Source organism: Protomyctophum bolini (genome assembly GCF_963924005.1).
Source record: "Protomyctophum bolini genome assembly, chromosome: 9".
In the NCBI taxonomy this organism is placed as follows: domain Eukaryota; kingdom Metazoa; phylum Chordata; class Actinopteri; order Myctophiformes; family Myctophidae; genus Protomyctophum; species Protomyctophum bolini.
In genome coordinates, this window is record NC_137870.1 from 17,217,424 (window position 1) to 17,238,395 (window position 20,972).

The 20,972-nt window shown below is 43.3% G+C and overlaps 1 protein-coding gene across 1 annotated transcript in view; it reads left to right on the top strand.

Moving 5' to 3' along the window:
- Positions 1 to 20,972, top strand: part of bcl9l (bcl9 like) — a 56,338-nt gene that overhangs the window by 31,294 nt on the left and 4,072 nt on the right. The window contains exons 4-12 of the mRNA XM_080772849.1: positions 2,344 to 2,466; positions 7,735 to 7,912; positions 8,331 to 8,415; positions 13,684 to 13,957; positions 14,286 to 14,950; positions 16,046 to 16,603; positions 17,183 to 17,987; positions 18,821 to 19,105; positions 20,249 to 20,605. Of these exons, the coding sequence (XP_080628975.1) occupies positions 2,344 to 2,466; positions 7,735 to 7,912; positions 8,331 to 8,415; positions 13,684 to 13,957; positions 14,286 to 14,950; positions 16,046 to 16,603; positions 17,183 to 17,987; positions 18,821 to 19,105; positions 20,249 to 20,605 (3,330 nt within the window). The remainder of the gene's footprint in view (positions 1 to 2,343; positions 2,467 to 7,734; positions 7,913 to 8,330; positions 8,416 to 13,683; positions 13,958 to 14,285; positions 14,951 to 16,045; positions 16,604 to 17,182; positions 17,988 to 18,820; positions 19,106 to 20,248; positions 20,606 to 20,972) is intronic.

Genomic DNA, 20,972 nt, shown 5'->3' on the forward strand with positions numbered 1-20,972 from the left:
TATTAGAGCGTTTTCCCAGTAACTGACGAAAACGGATCAACACTACATACATATAAACTAATATACACTACACATACAGCATACTATAGAGCCGATACTATGACAGAAGATACTATCCAGTTTGGACAAAGAAAGAGCTCCCCTCAGGCTCTTCCCTCAGATTTGATCAATGTTGATATAACAATGCTTTAATTGTAACGGATATGTTTTTGTTAAAAGTTTAAAGCACAATGTGCTTTAGTAATCATTGCTAGTAGGGATGTGCCGATGAGACATTTTGGCCGATATCGATATCCGATATAATTAATTGCTGTTATGGCCGATAACTGATATTACCGATGTCGATATGATCTCATTCTGTATTGAAAAAATACAATAATTTTGTCCATTCTGAAAAGTACATGTAACAGGCCGGGTATCTGCATTGCAGGCAAGTCAGATTTAATTTAAATACCTTTATATAAGCTTGTAGATCTGTTCAAGCTGTTACTTTGGGCTTGTTTATCTGTAAAGACATAATCGAATCGATGCCGGATTAATCTAAAAACAACTCAAATCGTCCGATACCGATGTGCTTGCCGATTAATCTCCTATAAATAATTGCTAGTATACAGTGTTTGTTCAGTAACGGAGGTCTCCCCTTCAATCCATTTCAGGTGGTTTGCCAATTTCAACTAATCAGGAGAGTGTACCCATTTATCAGCTTCAATGGAATATATAACGGCTCAAACATTTCTGCTCATTTTCTTTAACACGATTCGCTACTCACCAATACAAAGACGGTTTTGTGATGAAAAAAGCCTACTTTCCCTTAGTAGTGGACGCACTCTGAGCCCCCACTACACGACGTGTTTTTCACCGGAAGAAAAATCTAGTCAATAGGATTTTCTCTTGGCAATATCTGTAGAGGGCGCAGTGGAGTAACTAAAAGTATTTTTTCTTCCGGTGTATAAAATGCAATTTTTTGCCAGAATTCTTCTTTCTATGAGGTGGGGGGCTCAGAGTGCATCCACTGAGGAAAGTAGGCTTTTTTCACAAAACTGTATTGGTGAATAGCTAAATCGTTTTTTGTATTTTTGTAGAAGTCGAGAGAGACTGTGCTGCATGTTATGCGGCTGCAGGTAATGGAGAGTTCCATAGCCTTAAGGCGGAAGAGTCTTAAGGCTATGGACCAGAGGAGCTAGGAGATGTGGAGATTCCTGCTACTGAACAAACACTCTATAGCAATACTATCAGAATATAGAGCTATTTAACACTTACTTTACTATTTGGAGCTAATAGATGACGCATTGTGAGCTTGTAGATCAGCTATTTTCGGCAAAGCCATATGGTGTAGATGAGGGAAAATTAGTGTCCTTATTATAGACCCCTGGGGTACTTGCATACAATTATGCAATATAGGGTTGAAGTGGTTAAAAGGCAATACAGAGCCAGAGTTTGAGAGCCCTCTATGGGCCGATGGAAGAATAGTTGTGGCTGTCATCTTGTCTCTGTACTGTGACAGTTTGTCCCTCTGGTATTCTGTTACTCCAGGTTATCTGATATGCTTATTAGAAGGTAGACTTCTCTCCCAACAACTGGGGCCAGAAATGGCAGCAACGGGGCCTGCAAAACAGCTGCTATAGACCACATTCACACGGTGGCCATGTTGGCATTTTAGGAGGGCTGTGGGCAGTTCAGATAGGGAGGCGGCCTTTTTTCCGACAGCATTCCCGATCCGCAGCGATGCGAAAAAGCGATGGTCCGACATGCGCTGCTCCCGTGCTTGTGGTTAGGGTTAGGTTAGGATTGAGGTTTCGGATCAATATGCTGTCGGAAAAAAGACCTGCACCCGTTCAGATAACCGTCCACCAGTGACATCGTCACTGGCAGATTCTTTTTTAAACATATATATATATATATATATATATTTAGATTTTTATTATCGTGAGAACGATTGCTTCCATTTTCGCACTGCAACTTTTCAGGAATAGAAAGCCTGCAGTTTCTATTGGCTTGGATTCCCCTTTGAACAAAAAATTGGAAGCACTGTGCGGAAATAATACATTTTATCGATTATAAACAAATCTATTTATATATTTTAGTCGATTCACTGATTTATTTAGAAAATGCAATAAATATGTTTAAAAAATGTACTTCTCAATTATTGAATTATTTGAAAATGTATGCGCACAACAGCAGTGATACAAACGTGTGTGTGTGTGTGTGTGTGTGCGCGCGTGTGTGTGTGTGTGCGTGTACTTGTGTGCTCACGTGTGTGTACGTGTGTGCTCACGTGTGTGCACGTGTGCGTACGTGTGTGCGTATGTGTGTGCCCGTGTGTGTGCATGCATGGTCCTACAGAGGGTGTGATGCGCAGTAAGCGGCGCTGCGTCCTGGAGAAGAAGCAGCCGTACAGCGGGGATGAATGGTGCTCCGGAGCCGACACTGAAGATGACGAGGACAAGGCCCACGCTGCCTCCCACCGTGAGTACAGCTACACCACTGGTCCTTAATGTGGGGTCCTTGAGGGGGTTCCAGGGGGTCCCCAGGGGTACTTGAGGGGGTTCCAGGGGGTCCCCAGCTAAATGACTGATAGATACTGTAGGAACCAAACGTGTCTGTAAATTACTGTTGAGATTGGTGTGTTCAGAGATAAAAATGGTACCGGTATATAAATATTGAACCAATGAAAAGTATTGACTTTAGTCGACCCATTGGAACACTGGTTCTTTTCGTTTTCATTTCCTGAGTTTAAGTATAGTTTTTGGACATACACGTTTTCTAACTGAACGTTCATCTGAAGCACACATCAAAGATTTGCCTATTTAAATTAAAGACCAAGGACTTTCAGTTGCACCAGACCGTACGTTTACCAACGGTCGGCCCAAAACGGCGGGGGGTTCTGAGCCGCTGGTGGTTGTGAGTCACTGGGAATAGATACTTAGATAGTCCACTTGGTTGGTGCATATTTTCATCTGCAGTCAGACCTCGCCGAAGTGGGGAGCCTGATTTATTTTATTTTATTCTATTCAAGGCCGTCCTCTGTAGTCTGTTATGTTGGAGCCTATGGCTGCATCTGTCCTTATCATGCTCTGTCCTATAGCTCCCCTAGTCTCGTGTAGCCAGATAACTATTTCACAATCTCTGAATGCTATAGAGAGTCTGGAACTACACCTCCCGAAATCCGAGAACGAAGGGACATTTCTGCACGACTGGGATTCTGCTTTATCCTCTGATCATTTTCAGAGCTTCCGTGCACCAGGGAAGAATTAGAGAATTGTGGGAGGCTTGTCTGGCTCACAAGACTATAGCTCTATAGTCTATAGATGATAGCTCCTCTATCCTCTACGAGACTATAGCTCCTCTATCCTCACTCACTATAGACTATATCCTCACTCACTATAGCTCCTCTATCCTCACTCACTATAGACTATATCATCACTCACTATAGCTCCTCTATCCTCACTCACTATAGACTATATCCTCACTCACTATAGCTACTCTATCCTCACTCACTATAGACTATATCATCACTCACTATAGCTCCTCTATCCTCACTCACTATAGACTATTTCCTCACTCACTATAGCTCCTCTATCCTCACTCACTATAGACTATATCCTCACTCACTATATCTCCTCTATCCTCACTCACTATAGACTATAGACTATAGCTCCTCTATCATCACTCACTATAGACTATAGCTCCTCTATCCTCACTCACTATAGACTATTTCCTCACTCACTATAGCTCCTCTATCCTCACTCACTATAGACTATATCCTCACTCACTATATCTCCTCTATCCTCACTCACTATAGACTATAGCTCCTCTATCCTCACTCACTCCAACCGGAAGTAGAAGTCATTCAGACTATAGCTCCTCTATCCTCACTCACTCCAACCGGAAGTAGAAGTCATTCCGTCATTTTGCAGCTGTCGACCATCCCAAGTCTCTTCTTCGTGCTCCAAGGAGTTAGAATTAGGAGACATCACTGAGGCGGAAGGAGCTAGTAGCAAACAACACCAAACTTTTCCAAGCTGAACAGCATTAGTCCCACATCCCGTTAGTCTGACATACGTGGCCGGTTAAGACTCACCCGTGGCTTCCACGTGCTGTTATGGTTAGGGGTGGGGTTAGTAACGTCGGAATAGCGACCCCAGAATAGTTACGCCAGGGGGAGTCATGTGTCAATCATGTCATTATTGACTTTCTGTTAATATTGGCTAAATGTTTTGATTTCTCTTTGAAAACACTTTCGTGTTTCAGAATGAGGTCATTTGTTCAGATCTTGTTGCTGGTGTCACACTTTTAGATTGCCACAGCTTCTGTGCAACACTGTGTATATTTCCATAATGTAAATACTTGACGATCTCAATATTGCCTGATAAGAGTAATAGTAATAGTGCTTCAGACTCCCCAAAGTACTGCGATGCTGCGCACAATCTTACACATACAAATCAAGTTGCACGTGGGAGTAAATGCGTAGGCTAATGTATTCCACTCGTGCAAATTCTAAAAATAGGACCACAAATATGTGTCACAGGTTAAAGCAGTGCTCATGCTCAGCACATGCTGTAGTTGTAATAAATAGCTGAAACAAATATCAGATATTATTATTTATTTTATGGTGGTTTATTATGCAGTGTTACTACTAGCAACCATGCAGGGCAGAAGAGCCTGGCCTCTGATCAAAGAACTCGCGGCCATAATCCAGAGACAATGGCATCATTGTCACTCCCTCTGTGGTGACAACATGAATGACACAAATAATGCCTTTCTGAGTCGCACTTGGGAACACTTTATTGACAGTGTGAGGGTCACATACTGTACACTGTCCCCATTGTCCACATTTTATTTAATAATAATAACAATAACTAGAAAAGTCACAATTTTGGAAAATTGCAAAGTGTGGTTGCCGCAGTCTCTTACATAGGCCCCTCCCACTAATGTTGCCAGCCAATTACAATGTCACGTCACCCCTGTGATCATGCGTAAGTAATTCGGAGGGGATTTATCCCCCAAAAATCATGTTTTTGCGACAAACGCGACATGTAAAAATAAATTTAGATTTTACGACTTACGGTTCAAGAGTAATGGGGAAAAACGTAAAGTGGGCTGTTATAGCGCCACCATGAGGCCGACTGATGTAATTCCTTTTCAATTAATTTTCATAATTATTATGAACCTCCCCCCCAAGTCTTGTAAATATGGCGCTTATGGTCTCCAAGGGATTTTTTTTTTGATTTTTTTTTTTTTAGTCTTAGATTTCCCCATTATAAGTCTATGGAGAACTAATTAATTAATATTAATTCAATTCAATTCAAAGGGCTTTATTGGCATGAGAAAACATAAGTTTACATTGCCAAAGCAGAAAGAACAATACAACAATACAGCAATACAATCAAAACAAAAATTATGTACATTTGAAGGTCAGAATCTTCAATAGAACAAATTCTATGTACCAAGATCACTCGATGCAGGTATAGTGCAGGAATACACAATGATTAGTCTTTAGGGTGGTTGTGTTCCATTTGATATCCTTCTCCTATCACAGCAACTCAGTCACAATATAAATTAAACTATACAATGGATCTCTTAGCAAAATACAAGCACACGATTCCCGATGAAGCCGGTCGATTTGACATATGGCATATTTGACATATGGCAAAAACTGTGGGAGGAGTAGTGTGCCAAAGTATCCTCATTTACAATAACAATACTGTGGTTGCCCTGTTAGGGCATTCACACTAATAAAAATAGTCTGGTTGCCCACACTAATAACTGGCTCTCTGTAAGGTTTTTTTGTCCTCAGCTGGAGCAGGTTATATTATCTACACACCAGAGGCTTGATTATCCTTACTGGTGAATTGCCTTTAGTGTACTCTAGCTCCATCTAGTGTTTGGATATTGCAACTTGAATGTATCAGAGTCAAACACATGAGAGATTTGCTTTGGCACTGCAGCTGCATGGCAACATAAAAACAATTTGTGTATAATAAATAAGTTGTACTTGGACTGCTTTTTTTCCATCTACACCAAAACCAAAAATAGCTGATCTGCCATTGTTCTGAGCTGCTATTTTTTGGTTGTTCATTCAACCCCAAAATATAAATCCCTGCAGGGCTCAAGTGCTCAAGTTACCACAGGAGTAAAGAACATGGATCTCAAAATCTTTCAGCCCGAGATCCCTGGACCCAAACTTACACAAATATGAATTAACCACTTAAAGGAGTAGTTGACTTATTTTCTATCAATTACACTTCCCATGACGAATTCATGGAGATGTTTTTGTTGTTGCATTCCTGAGCCAATCATTTGATAACTGTTGGAGTCTCCGGTTGATTGATGACCAAATTATTGGCTCAGGAATGCGACAAAATCTAAAATTAATTTCCATGAATTCAAAGCTTCATGGGGTGTGTAACTGATAACTGGTAACTGAAATAAATAATTTTTGTATTTTTTGCATGAACTACTTCTTTAACCTTCTAGCACCCAGAGTTGCTTTTTAGCTACAATTTTATTTTAATTAATTACTAAATTATTATTATTTTTTTCTGTTCTTTTTTCACCTAAATGTCATCAGTGATGTTCATTGCAATGCCAATTCAATGCCATTAGTCATGATATTTGCATATAAATACCCCCCACAGAGGCTGAAATTCACACAAATAAAAAATGTTTGGACTCTGTGCAATTTTGAACATTTTTTAACCTAAAACTTTTGACCTTTACCCTAATAAAAGTAGGTAAAATAATTGTAATATATGTTTTTTTGTGATCATTAGAATGTCTAGAACATGTTTTATTCATTATTGTGAAAGATATCCCCCAAATGTAAATTATTAATTTATTATATTATATAATTATTATATAATTATTATACATTTTTCATCAAACTTAATTTTTTTATTTTTTTTAACATCTTTTTTAGTGTCAGTGCTAGTAGTACAAAGTAGTAGTAAGGTTGAAATCTATTTTTTGCAAGTAGAAATTAATGCGGGTGTTAAGTCGTATTTCCAAAAATAGTAGATTGATCTACAAAAAACGTGTTCCTTACAATGCGATGTGTGCTGTGAGCTATGATCGATCAAGAGATATGGAGTAGAGGAGGGGGGGAGGCCACACAGTATAGATCCCTGGGGGTCTCCGGTCATTGACGTAATATTTATCTGATCGTGCCACAGGATATATCCCAGAGCTGATGAAATAACATGTCTGAACAATTTGTTAATGTGGCTCTCAAAGTTTAGAAGACAGACGATCTGAACATTGTTGGATAACGCAGTGATTCTCCCCCAGCTTTATTATTATTATCATTATCTTAAAACATTTTATATAGTGAAAATAGCAGATTGCAATTTTTGCTACTTTTGTCCGACACGCTTGTATGATGACGTTAATTTATGAAAAAAAAACAAAAGAAACGCTGTAATCTGGAGATATAGGTTTCTCCCTGACAGCAAAGATATGCACATGAGATATATTTACATCTTTGGGCCTGGTTTCCTGCAGCCTGATTCGCTACATTCCGTGAATTTATGTGACAAAACAAATTAATGGAACGCAGGAAACCAGGCTACCTAATCTACCTTGTAAAATCCTGTAAATTTGGTTCCTACTGTAGCTATCAATCATTTAGCTGGGGACCCCCTGGAACCCCGTCAAGGACCCCTGGGGGCCCCTAGACGCCCACGTATGAAACCAGTAGAGAATGTAGTGAGTGTTGATTTGGATGTTCTCTCTCAGGTGAGCGCGTGCTGTCCGCTTCCATCCAGAGCCTGTCGGGGGGTCGCTCCTCAGCGGGGGCTGTGTCTGAATCCGGGGCTCCAACCATGGCACGTGGAGTGGGACCTGGGCTGAGGTCCGAGGCCTCACAACACTCCCAGCAAGTGGTCTATGTTTTCACAACCAGCCTAGCCAACAAGTGAGACATTTTGCTTACATTATCTTTCTGATTGGCAGATAGAGTGTTTGTTCACTCCCCATCTCTCCAGCTCCGAAGTAAACAAAAACTCACACATGTGTGACGTGAGGGGCGCTAATATTAAAGTCTAACTCATGTTGATATGGTGATGTAATGGTGATGTAAAAACCAACGGTGACAAAACAAACATTAAATTCTCTTTATTGTTAATGGCATTGGTTTGTGTTAGGGACAAGATGACGTAAATGTGAGGATGAGGGGGTACTCTCCTCCAAGGGGTACCAAAAAAGTTTGAGAACCCCTGCTCTATAGCAATGATTACTGTCAGAATATAGAGCTATTTATCACTTAATTTTAACAAAACATTATCACTTACTTATCACCTTTGACTGTGTAATCTCCTGTCTCCGGTTTACAGTGCTGCAGAGGCAGTCATGAAGGGACAGACCGATTCCATCCTACTGTTTCACCAGCAAAATGTTCCAAGGACCAAGTTGGAGCAGGTCAGACCCCTGCCTCAAAGGCCCCATTTCCACCAAAAGAACCTTGGTTCTAGAACTGGTTCTGTTCTTTATTTTTTACGATGATTTATTATATCACATTTGCATCTTCCAACCTGAATAGTGACACGGCCACTTTGGTTCCCACTTCAGGGAAAGAAAATGTATTGTTTGGTTTCAGCTTAGCCTTTTGTGGATCTGAACCAATTAATTGCACTGCTGCAATCGGGTTGGGGAGGAATCCCGAGGCGTTCCCAGGCCAGTGTGGAGATATAATTCCCCCATCTGGTCCTTGGTCTGCCAGGAGGTCTGCTAAACCCAGTGTGACCTCCCTAGGGAGACGCTCGGGAGGCATCCGTAATAGATGCCCGAACCATCTACGCTGGCTCCTTTCCAATCGTAGGAGAAGCGGTTCTACTCCAAGTCTCTTGGGTGACTGAAATTACTCCCCCTATCTCTAAGGAAGATGTCAGCCACCCGTCTGAGAAAACTAATTTCGGCCACCAGCAATCTTTGTTCCTACTCTCACCATGAAGTATCGGTCATGACCCATACTTCATGGTGAGAGTAGGAATGAAGATTGCTCGGTAGACAGAGCTTGCCTTCTGACTGAACTCTTCAACTGGTCGGCTCGGCTGTATGTTGCAAGAACAGCAAGAACATAGGTTTAGAACGATAATACCTAAAATGAATTCTAATAAACAAAATGGTTCAATCATGAAATTTTATTTTGCTTTATGCCATGCACATGGGATGCATTCGGAAATGCACTCCTAAAGAGTGCTAATGTGATTTAAGAGGCTCTGGTATTGACGTCATACGGCAATCTGATACGAGTTAATTTATGAACGGTCAGAGTAGATATTCATCAAGTAATGCTGGTGTTTTCATCTTTTAAAAATGCATTCAATTCATCCCATGTATAAACATGATTACAACCTGTTTTATTACATGCAAAAACATGCGACCGTAGGTTACTATGAAAACCTGCATATCCCGTCCGTCCGTCACCCACACCTCCATATATGGTCAAGCCTCGTGACATCACGTCTCCATATATGGTCACGTCTCGTGACATCTTGTGACATCATGCATGAAACACCCATCATGTATTTGACCACGCAACAGTGCAAGAGATTTTCTCAGCCACCACAGGTGCAAGGGGATGTGAAAGTCTATTTTGGTCTCCCATATAGGGCTTTGTTCCTCTTTTCACTAGCAGTTGTTTTGACTGAATCTGTGCATTTGTTACAGGGATGTGGCCTCTAATGTGACGGATCTAAAGTCATGGACCAATGCCACATTTTTGGGTCCGATCACGATTTTGCTCGAGATCTAGACCACTGATGATTTTGCTAGAGATCTAGACCACTGATTATTGTTAAAGTGTTGACCAATGCTTTGTACCAAAATACAGAACACAAAATCTTGAAACCATTTCGAGCATCATAGATTTGATAGATTTGAGAAAATTAAACAAATGGAGAACCAATATATCACTCATTCTTGAGATGAGGGACAAAAGTGGAAAAAACATGTCCCACACATAAGAGCCTTATTTTATGTAAAAAATAAATTAATTCATAAAAATAAAAGCACTTGCAAAGTTAAGTGTAATACAGTTGTGTATTATTATGCCCTTAATTTCATTATAATTGTTTTCATATTCCATCTGAATTAGTTAAAAGCAGGCCCTGTACCCAAAAAGGCCTGTATTTAGCCTGTCCCCAGCTAGTGGCCACAATTTCAAACTGCCAAAAAAGTGTCTAATACTGTCACAATCACATAAATATACATAGTAAATTAAAGTAGATTGTCAACAACATAGCAAATAATATACACAGTTAATTTTAATTTATATTTTCTATTAAATATCTCATATCAAATGTTCGTCCCACGTCTCCGTCAACTCCGTCAGGTTTTTTTAAAGTCTTAAATTAATCAAAAAATATTGTCGACAGATTTAGCCTGAAGACTCCTTTTCCAAGTCCCATTTATATTTGTTGCAACAGTGGAGTACCTGGTCTGACAAGCATTCAATTGTTTGATATTTTAAACAAACAATGTTGATAACAATGTGGTCACAGCTTTTACATGTCAACTCCGTCAGCACATTTTTATGATCTTTGTTAAGAATTCCAAAATAATGTTTATTATTTTAGTTTAGGGGTTAGGTTTAGCTAACAAAATTAAGCAAAAACAAAATGGCTACATTGTACTAAAGAGGGTTAAGATGAAAACAAATGCCATTTTGTCAACTCCGTCAGACGTCAACTCCGTCAGATTTTGTGTCTGACGGAGTTGACGTGTATCTGACGGAGTTGACAAAAGTGTTCCTAAAACAATAAAATTATTGTTTTTGAATAATGGGCAGTATTCTAATTTGGCACACAGTTAGAGCATGCCTTAAGGAACATTTTTGGCTATGGGGCCATCACAGATTTGTCTCGTGGTGACCATGGCAGCCATATTACAAAAGAGCCGCCACCTGATGTTATTTTACAATAACTCAAGTTCTACACCACCTAGGATCTTGATTCTGGTGACTAAGACCTCATTTTCAAGGATGAGGGATACAGTGGTACAATTTAGACTTTCCCTGTGACCATGGCAGCCATTTTTCAAAATGGCCGCCACCTGCTGTTATTTTACAATAACTCAAGTTCTACACCACCTAGGATCTTGATTCTGGTGACTAATCATACATTTTCAAGGATGTGGGGTACATTGGTAATATTTAGATTTGTCCTGTGACCATAGCAGCCATTTCTTTTTTCAAAATGGCCGCCACCTGCTGTTATTTTACAATAACTCAAGTTTTAGACCACCTAGGATCTTGATTTTGGCGACTAATCATACATTTTAAAAGATGAGAAATACAGTGGTACTATTTAGATTTGTCCTGTGACCATGGCAGCCATTGTTTTTCAAAATGACCACCAACCTGCTGTTATTTTACCAATAACTCAAGTTTTAGACCACCAAGGATCTTGATTCTGGCGACTAATCATTACATTTTCAAGGATGAACTTTCTCTGGGAGAGGTAAGGGCTTATTTCAGGTGCAGGTTGAGTTTCTACTGACAGGACATTAAAAGGAGGTGGGCTTTCTGTCCTTTGACTTGCCCCTTTCAGGTACAGATGCACAGTTTGACTTCACTGGCCACTGCAGGGAACTGTGGGGGAGAAACCTTGGTCTCTTGACACCCCGATTAGGTTCAGGGTTTTTTTTGGTGGAGACTTGCCTTTCATGACATCTTTGCTGCAGCAGTTGATCTCCTTACTGCCAGTGGTGGCACACTCTGGGTCTCTGGGGCATTGTATCTTGGTGGCCTCCTGCCAGTGTTTCTCCATCCTTCTCCTGAGCTCTGTGTTCTGGGGCTCCGTTATAGTCAACTTACATTGTCTTGGCTGGAGATTGCTTTCCTGCAGGGTCCAGCCCAGTCTTGTGCAGATGGCTGCTGGCCCACCTGGAGGCCCCAACCTCACTTGTTCGGTTGGTGTGATTAGGTGGGGTGGTCTTCCCCAATCAGGATGAGGGGTTTGACCCTTTCAAACGGCAGTCTGGCCAAGTGTCTGTATTTAGTTGTGAGTTTAGATACAGGATACGATTGCTCACCCAGCCCCAGGTGACATGAGGTGAAGGCTCCTTTGATTTGGTAACATTGCTTTGGTTGACATGCTGGGGACACAGAGAAAGACACTGATGCCTTCAGTGTCTGCACATCCTGCCTGATGGTCCTGAAGCCAAATCTTCTGTCTTCAGTCTTTCGCTCACTGTTCACTGCTCACTGTTCACCTCACCGAATTTAGCCCAAGGAGTTTGACCCCTAGTTTGGCCATAGACCCCCTAGTTTGGCCATAGCCACTTGCCCAAATGTGCCGACATGTGCTGACCTCATCACATCTGTACTATCTAAATAGTACAACTGTATTCCTCACCCTTGAAAATGTATGATTAGTCACCAGAATCAAGATCCTAGGTAGGTTGAGTTATTGGGAAATAACAGAAAGTTGGCGGCCATTTTGAAAAATGTCTACCATGGTCACAGGACAAATCTAAATAGTACCAATGTATCCCACATCCTTGAAAATGTATGATTAGTCACCAGAATCAAGATCCTAGGTGGTGTAGAACTTGAGTTATTGGGAAATAACAGAAAGTTGGCGGCCATTTAGAAAAATGGCTGCCATGTTCACAGGGCAAATCTAAATAGTACCACTGTATTCCTCATCCTTGAAAATGTGGGATTAGTCACCAGAATCAAGATCCTAGGTGGTCTAGAACCTAAATCAGTTAAACTTGTCAACTCCGTCAGATGTTCGTCAACTCCGTCAGACGTTCGTCCCGTGATGTTTTTGTTAATTTCCAAATAAATAGAAAATTCGCTGTCAAATCTTTTGTGCTTATGTATTGAAACACCAACTGAAATGATACGTAATGATGATTTTTTTTTTTTTTTTACATGGTTTTCATGTTATAATATTGAAAATAAAGGTTGAAATGACGGTTTTGAGAAATTGGATATTTCATAATAGTGTGATATTGGAACAAAATAATATTAAAGATTTGTATTACTTAACTTGATTACTGAAAGCCATTATAAGATAACTGAGGACTTTATATTATTGTTGAAATCATAAAATTCAATTAAAAGGGATTTTAGTGTGTCTGACGGAGTTGACATGAATCAGGTATTAAGTGCATAAATGTCCCATTTTAGAAAGAAATGTTATGCGAAAAACCTGTTCCTTCTCAAGATTGGTAGTTGAGACCTGTGTCTACAAATACATCTATTTGATTTGAATGTATCTTAAAAAAAAAAAAAATCCAGTTTGAAAAAAGTTTTGTCCCTTATCTCAAGAATGGGTGATATATTATACAATATTAGGTGTACAGTAAACTTCAATAAGCCTATATGAAAATAACATTTAACTTAATATACATTTTAAATTAATTATGCAATAAACACGCAAACAAGGCAATTATGAACTGAACTTTAAAATTGCACATCTACATTCTTACAATATTGCTTTGTGACGCAAAGATGTTGCGAGTTTGTAGAAAAAATACTGATACTGATCTCATTAAAGGTATATTCAGTGATTTCACTTAATTCACATAATATACAGTATAGAGTATATGTAAATGCCATAGGATGTCAGATGGCTGGCTATTTCTCCTAATCATTCCGTTCTGATGACATCAAATGACTTTGCTTCCCTGTTATACTATGACATAGCATTGTGTCCATTGTGTGGTGTACCACAGGGCCTCGCGTTGGGGAAGCTTTCCAGCCTGTCGGAGAAGGTGAGCAGCTCCAGCAGCTCTCCGCCCGTAGGCACCCCCAAATCCCAGAGCGGCACGCCACGGCCGGCCTCTGCGGGCGTGGCTGGAAGCCATTCGCACGCCGCAGGGGCGTCTTCGGCAGGGCACTCGGACAGCGAGTCGCCCCAGATGAGGCCCACCACCGGGGCTCCCAGCAATAACATCAGCGTCATTCATCCGCACAAGTCAGGAGGAGGAGGAAGCACCCCGTCTCAAGGTTGTTCTAGTTCAGCATTTTAGCTTTATTTATTTTTAAATTGGTTAGCTAGTTTAGTTTATATTTTCCAGATTAGAAAAAAGGGTGTTCAAATGTATGAGCTAAGTTAAAAAGTTGTCAAAATGTACAAGCTCACAATGCAAGGCAATGCATTGTGAGTTTGTACAGTATATTGGCTATTTTGCGTTGTATTTAAGAAATTCTTAAAACTGGCACAGCTTTTAAGAATACACAAGGACTTGTGTATAAAATACTGATAAAGAATAAAACATTATTATTTGTGTTAGTTTCAGTGAGTTTTAATAACCCTGCACTGCTTCCTCTGCAGGTCTGCTTCCGGGAGGTCCTGGAGGAGGCTGTGGCGATGGGCCGGGTGGGGCAGGGGGGGGCTCCCCGTCGGGGGGAGGAGGAGGGGCCAGCCCCTCGGTCCTGTCGGCACACCTGCAGGGTGAGGCGGGGCCGAGGGGCGCGGCCAGCCTTTCCAAAGAGCAGCTGGAGCACAGGGAACGCTCTCTGCAAACGCTGAGGGACATCGAGAGATTGCTGTTGCGGAGCGGGGCCGGCGGTGGTGCCCCCACCCCTGGTGGGGACGCTGGGGGTCCTAACAACAACCCCAACAACCCCAACAACAACTCCTCAAACCTGAACAATAACAACAACGCGCACGGCGGCTCCGGCCTCGACGACGACAATGGCGGCAACAACAATGGCGGGGATTGCAACAGCGGTAACATCATGGCCTCTGCACTGCCCCCTATGGGAGTAATGAAGAAGTATGAGGAGCCCCTGCAGTCCATTATGTCCCAAACACAGAACATTGGCGCACCTGGCATGGAGAGCCCTCAGATGGGCTCCCACCACCACGGCATGCCTTCTCACCCTCACCCCCACCACCAGCTCTCCCCCGGGCTGGACATGGGCTCCTTAATGGGCCCGGACGGCCTTACCCCGGAGCAGATGGCCTGGAGGAAACTCCAGGAGGAGTACTACCAGGTAGAGCTGCCACAATCCATTCCTTTCTTACCGTCTATTCCATGTTTGATTAACCCATTTAGGCCTGACGTCAAAATCTTTAAAATGCCTTCTGAATCACAGTTTTCTGAAATACCTGTTTCTATATATATCAGTAGTTCTCAAACTATTTCATGTCAAGGACCCCCAAAAATGTATGTAATTGGCCGTCGACCCCCATCTGAAAATATGTTGTTCCAGGGACCCCCCCAGAAGCAAAGATTTTAGTTAAAAACGTTCGCTCTGAAAGAATATACAGTATATTCAAAGATTTGCGCCACATTTTCTCGAATTTTCAATAGCTAAAGTATTATGAAATGCTTAAAACACCAAAATGGGTTCCCATCCAGAATGGGTCGATGTTGTTTTTTATAATAGGCAGTATTAGGCACAATCGATTAGTCTGGGACCTGTTCTTGCTAGCTACGTTTATAAGCGTAGACAAACGTTTACTGTATATATGAACGCGCTGTCCGTCTGTTTACCTTTTAGCATTGCTCCGGGTAGAATAGCCCTCCTCCTTCACCAGCAGCGATGTTTATTTTAAATCCAGCTCCGTTGAGCCTCCATTATAACCCGATTTTCAAAGCGCCGTATCTCCAAAGGTTAGAGAGCTGTCCATGGTGAGCCGGCCCGCATCTGCCGATCATAAATCATTTGTGATTTTGTATCTCATCGCTGAGAAAATGTAGCTGGTTGTACTGCCAGCTAAAGGCTGTGAGGTGTGAGCTGTGTTGTGTGGTGTCGTTCCACTTCCTGTTTAACCCGGGAGGACAACAAGCTCGGTAGTGAACCAGCGGCAGAGAAGCAGTCACAGTTTTTGAACACTAGATGGCAGTAAAGAAGTTAAGCCCTATTTAATATTTAGTCATACAACAGTGTGTTGCACAAAATGAGCGAACATAGCAGCCTGAGCATGCTCAGCTTTTTTCTTAAGCTGTAGTGAAACATAAATCAACCCCCCACCCCAAACACTGATTATATTTGAGCAGAATCAAGACTGAAAGATAAAGATAAGGTTAATTTCTCTTCACAATCGGTCCAGTTATGATTAACTATTGCACCGCCTGCTCCCAGGAGAAGCGACGTCAGCAGGAGATGCAGCCCCACCACGGACAGCAGCAGCAACACGCGCAGCAGCAGCACTTCAGGATGATGACGGAGATGGCGGCCATGCAGCACGGTGCCGGCGGCCCCGTCATGATGCGGGGGCCGCCGCCCCCGTACCACCACAGCGGCAAGCCCGGGGGAGAGCAGCAGTGGCCGCCGCCCCCCGGGGCCATGATGGGGGGAGGAGGAGGAGGAGGGGGGGGGATGGGCGGAGGAAACGCACGCATGATGGACATGCACCAACCGGAGGGAGGGCCCCGCGGCGCGCCCAGGTTCCTGGGACAGATGCAGAGAGGCCCTCCGGGTGGAGGCGGAGGAGGAGGGAGTTTCCCCGGCAGCCCTGGCTCCGTTCTGTCGATGGTGGAAGGCATGGGGGGCCATCATCATCAGAGGCCCCCCAGGCCGGGGATGGTGTGGCTGGACGACATGCACAGCAACATGGGAGGAGGAGGAGGTGGCGGGGGGCCGTTTCACCCAGGCTGCTACCCCGGCGGGCCGGGCGGACCGCCCCCTCAGCACATGCAGGTATTATTAGGCCTCCCACAACTAACTTTTTTGTCAGAATTGCCTGCATTGCATCTGTTGAAACAAGAGTGGAAATAGATGGTCTACAAGCTCACAACGCGTTGCGATGCAACGTGGTGTGAGCTTGTCGAATGGCTATTTCCACTCTTTTGGAAAATGTTTGAATGTATGAAATTATTTAAACACATGGCCTGTTTTGACCATAGTACATTACCGTACAGTACTGCACTGAATTTTGATTATAGGTACCGGTCATTGTCTGTAATTTTTATGTATATTTTAATGATTCATATGTTCCAATGTTCAATGCCAAAAACACAATTCAATCTTTAATCACAGTTAGTTTTCTGTAGTGTTTTTTTCATCCGTATCCGTAGCATTAAATACTGTAACATACTTTAAATTGTTACACAGAGGAATAGGCTGAAGCTAACGGCGTATAACTGCCTGTCCTTCATAAATACCATTTTGTTATTTAGTTTGGACAAAAAGCAGCTGCAGTGAATGTAAATATGGCCTCTAGAATAATGAACAGTCAACATTAATGTCATGATGGTGACTTGGTACCCTGACCTGCAGGGCGACCCGGATCGCCTCCTGACCCGAGAGGAGATGTTCCGCATCATGGAGAAGCGCCAGCTGCAGGGGCTCCACAGGCTGGAGCTGGACCGCCTGGCCAAGCAGCAGCACCAGGCCGGCATGGGCCAGAGACTCCTGGACAACCCCGGGGGGTTTCCTAACATGGGAATGGGTCCCCGGGGCGGTCTGTCGTCCCGGGGCGAGCCGATGGACTTCCCCGGTTCCCGTGACGTGATGATGGGCTCTCCTGGTGCTGGGGGAGGAGGCCCCCCTCCCCAGATGAGAGACTTGGTGGATTCTCCGCTGGGGGGCCTGGGTATGAACATGATGAGCGCTGAGCAGCAGCAGCAGATGATGCTGGTGCAGAAGCTGCGAGGAGGCGGAGATTTGGGCGAGATGTTAAGCCCGGAGGAGATCGCACGAATCAGGGCGATCCAGAACGGAAGGGGCGGAAACAAGGGGATGATCCCGGGAGGTCCCGACGGTCCACTCCAGTTTCCCAATCAGAGCCCCTTCGGAGGGGGTGGACAGGCTGAGGGGGCGTACCTCCAGCAGCATCCCCCCGGCCCCGAGATGTTCGGGCCCGGCGACCACCACCAGGGTGGTCCCGCTCAGATGGGGGGGGCCACATCGCGGCTCAGTCACATGCCCATGGCGGGAGGAGGCCTTGGCACTCGCCACCCTTCCGACCTGGCCCTCAACATCAATGCCATGACCTCGCCTGCCATGCCACCACCACACCAGCTCAAGTCTCCATCCCTCAGCCAGCAGCCGTCTCCTCTGCTGCCTTCCCCCTCTGCTCCAGGTAGGCCTGCTCACAATTATTAGTGTGGCTAACCCTAAAGCCCAAACCACACCAAAGGGTTGAGACGGGACGAGACGGTTTATAAGGTCAACCACACAAATGCAACTCAATGAGTTGCTTTGTTGTGGTTGACCTTAAAACGGTTTTGTCCCAAGGAGTCCCGACCAGTGTACTTTATTCTGTATGATAGACAGACCTTAAAACGGTTTTGTCCCAAGGAGTCCCTACCAGTGTACTTTATTCTGTATGATAGACAGCAGGCGCGCTACTCCTCCTTTTGGCAGCACATTATGTCAAATCGACCGGCTACATCGGGAATCGTGGACGTGGGCTCGTATATTGCCAAGAGATATGTTGTGTATAGTTTAAATTATATTATACAGTACATTTAGTAGTGAATTCATTTTCCATATTGACTTGGAAAATGTGTTTTTCTCGTAAATTAACGCCCCACTTGATCACACTACAGAGTCACACAAAAGTAGCAGATGTGCAAGCTCGGTTTTGAGCTTGTAGATCTGCAATCTGGGAACCCATTGGGAAAAAAAGAGGAAAAATAGAGCCCCCTGCTGTTTTTTCCCACTCTGAATGTGTCTTGAGAGATTAGTAGATCTGCTATTTTTGAATTTGAATCCTGAAAAGTAAGTAAGAGGTTTCCAACTGCCAGAGACAATCTATTTGTACATTTAAGTTATTTGTCATAACTGCCCTGTGCCTAAAAGAAAAACAGAACTGTTGCATTTATATATTCCAGTGTTCAATGCAAAAGAACACACAATTAAATTGTTAACTGCAATTATTTGTGTGACGATCCTATTCGGTGACTGGCCCAGCTCCAGGACTGAAGTCACCCACTCAGATGTCCTCCACGGGGCCTCACCCTCCGGCCTCTGGCGCTGGGACTCCCTCGTCCTCTTCCATGAAGTCCCCTCAGGTCATGGGGTCTTCCGCCCTCGGCCTGCGCTCTCCCTCTGGCTCACCCGGACAGCTCAAATCACCGGCCATGCCCGGGGGCTCTCCTCCGGGCTGGGCGTCCCCGAAAACGGCTCTTCCCAGTCCGGGCGGACCCAACGGCGGGAAGGGAGTGGGCAACGGAGGAAGCAGCTCTACGGAGACCGGTATGGACAGAACCCCAAAAGACATATTCACACACTAAATATAGAGCGTCGCAGTCCCACCCCCTACCAGGGCCCAGGAAATGATTCTCCGTTAATTTTCCTCATAGACATTTAAAAAAGTATTTATTTAAAGACCTTTTGAGCCTCGTACAAAGCCAACTCGAGTTGAGAAATCATGACAACAAACAAAAAATTTCGGGACGAACAAATAATTAGAAAGAAGAAGAAAACGGCAGGTTACACTTTTTTTGTTGTTTTTCTTCTTTGTAATTATTTGTTGTCATGATTTGTCACAACTCGAGTTGGCTTTGTCCGTGGCGTAAACGTCTTTAAATCATTTTTTTGAAAAGCGTATGGAGAAAATGAACGGGAAATTAACTTCTGGGTCTCATGTCGTCATGAAAGGGGGCAGGACTGCAACGCTCTATATCATAGTTCGTCTAGTTTTTTGTTCACTTTCATTGCAACGCTTTATGCTTTATGCCAGCGGTCTTCAACATTTTCCAGGCCAAGGACAGATTAGCTAATAGAGAGATGAAGCAGGGACCCCCACTACATATTGGATAGCATTGTGTTATTAAACTGTTTTACTGTTATTACTTCAAGTAATGCTCCAACTTTGATGGCTTCATAAATTAATTTGACTATCATCAGTGAGGTGTAATTAAATGAACTGTTTTGTGTTTGTTCACACAATATGTTTTATAATTTGTTACATTTAGATTAATCTGCAATTTCAGTCATTACATTTCTTTGGAAAACAAACAAACAAAACATACCAAAGAATACAATGAAATAAGCTATTCTGTACAGCAGAGATTTATAAAAAAAACCATACAGTTGTTTATGTTCTACTCACTACATCTTTTCACATTTGTGGTGTTGACCTTGTAGTAATTATCAGTTGGTACTAGCTAGGGCTGGTATATCAATATTATCCATAATATCGTGATATGAGAAGAATCATAATACGGTGATATGTGTTGTATTTTCTAGGTTTAATCACTTAAGCCTCATTATATACTTAAAACAACAATCAACAATTGTCAAAACATAGCAACTCTTGAAGCTAGGCCTGGCCTTGTGATGTAATGCATTGTGATCACCATGCGATTGCCTTAAATGTATGATGTATTTTTGCAGGTGACCCGTCATTGCCCCCCAGGAGCTCCAACTCCACTCCAATAAGCCAGCCGGGCTCCATGAATCCCAGCATGCCGTTCAACTCTTCTCCGGACGGCGCGCCTCATGGCGCCCCTCACGGCGCCCCTCACGGCGCCCCTCACGGAGCCCCTCACGGAGCCCCTCACGGCGCCCCTCACGGAGCCCCTCACGGCGCCCCTCACACCCAGAACCCTCTGTCCCTCATCATGTCCCAGATGTCCAAGTACGCCATGCCCAGCTCCACTCCGCTCTACCACGACGCCATCAAAACCATCGCCACTTCCGATGACGAGATGCTTCCGGAGCGCCCTCTCCTGTCTGGTGTCAGCGTCGCAGGTACCGTAAAACAGTGGATCTTCTGGGAAGCTTTGAGAAGGAAACGAAATGGTCACGCACCATGACACTTTCATGGGAGCAAAACTCACACCGGAGGTTCAATGAATACATGGCAGTGAATGGAGCCGGCTGGACCAGCTCATAACAAACATTATTTCTGAACAATTGAGAACTTATGTCATATAATCGGTTCAGGAATATAAACGAAGACATAGCACAGATTGTTTTCTAATCACAGCAGTAGGTATCGTTTCTGACTCGGAGGTATCGTGAGATTTGGCTGCCAGACAGGAAACGGTGGGAAGTCTCGCGATACTTGGTACGTTCAGAAAGGTACTTTGTGCTCTTTAAATACCATATCTCTATC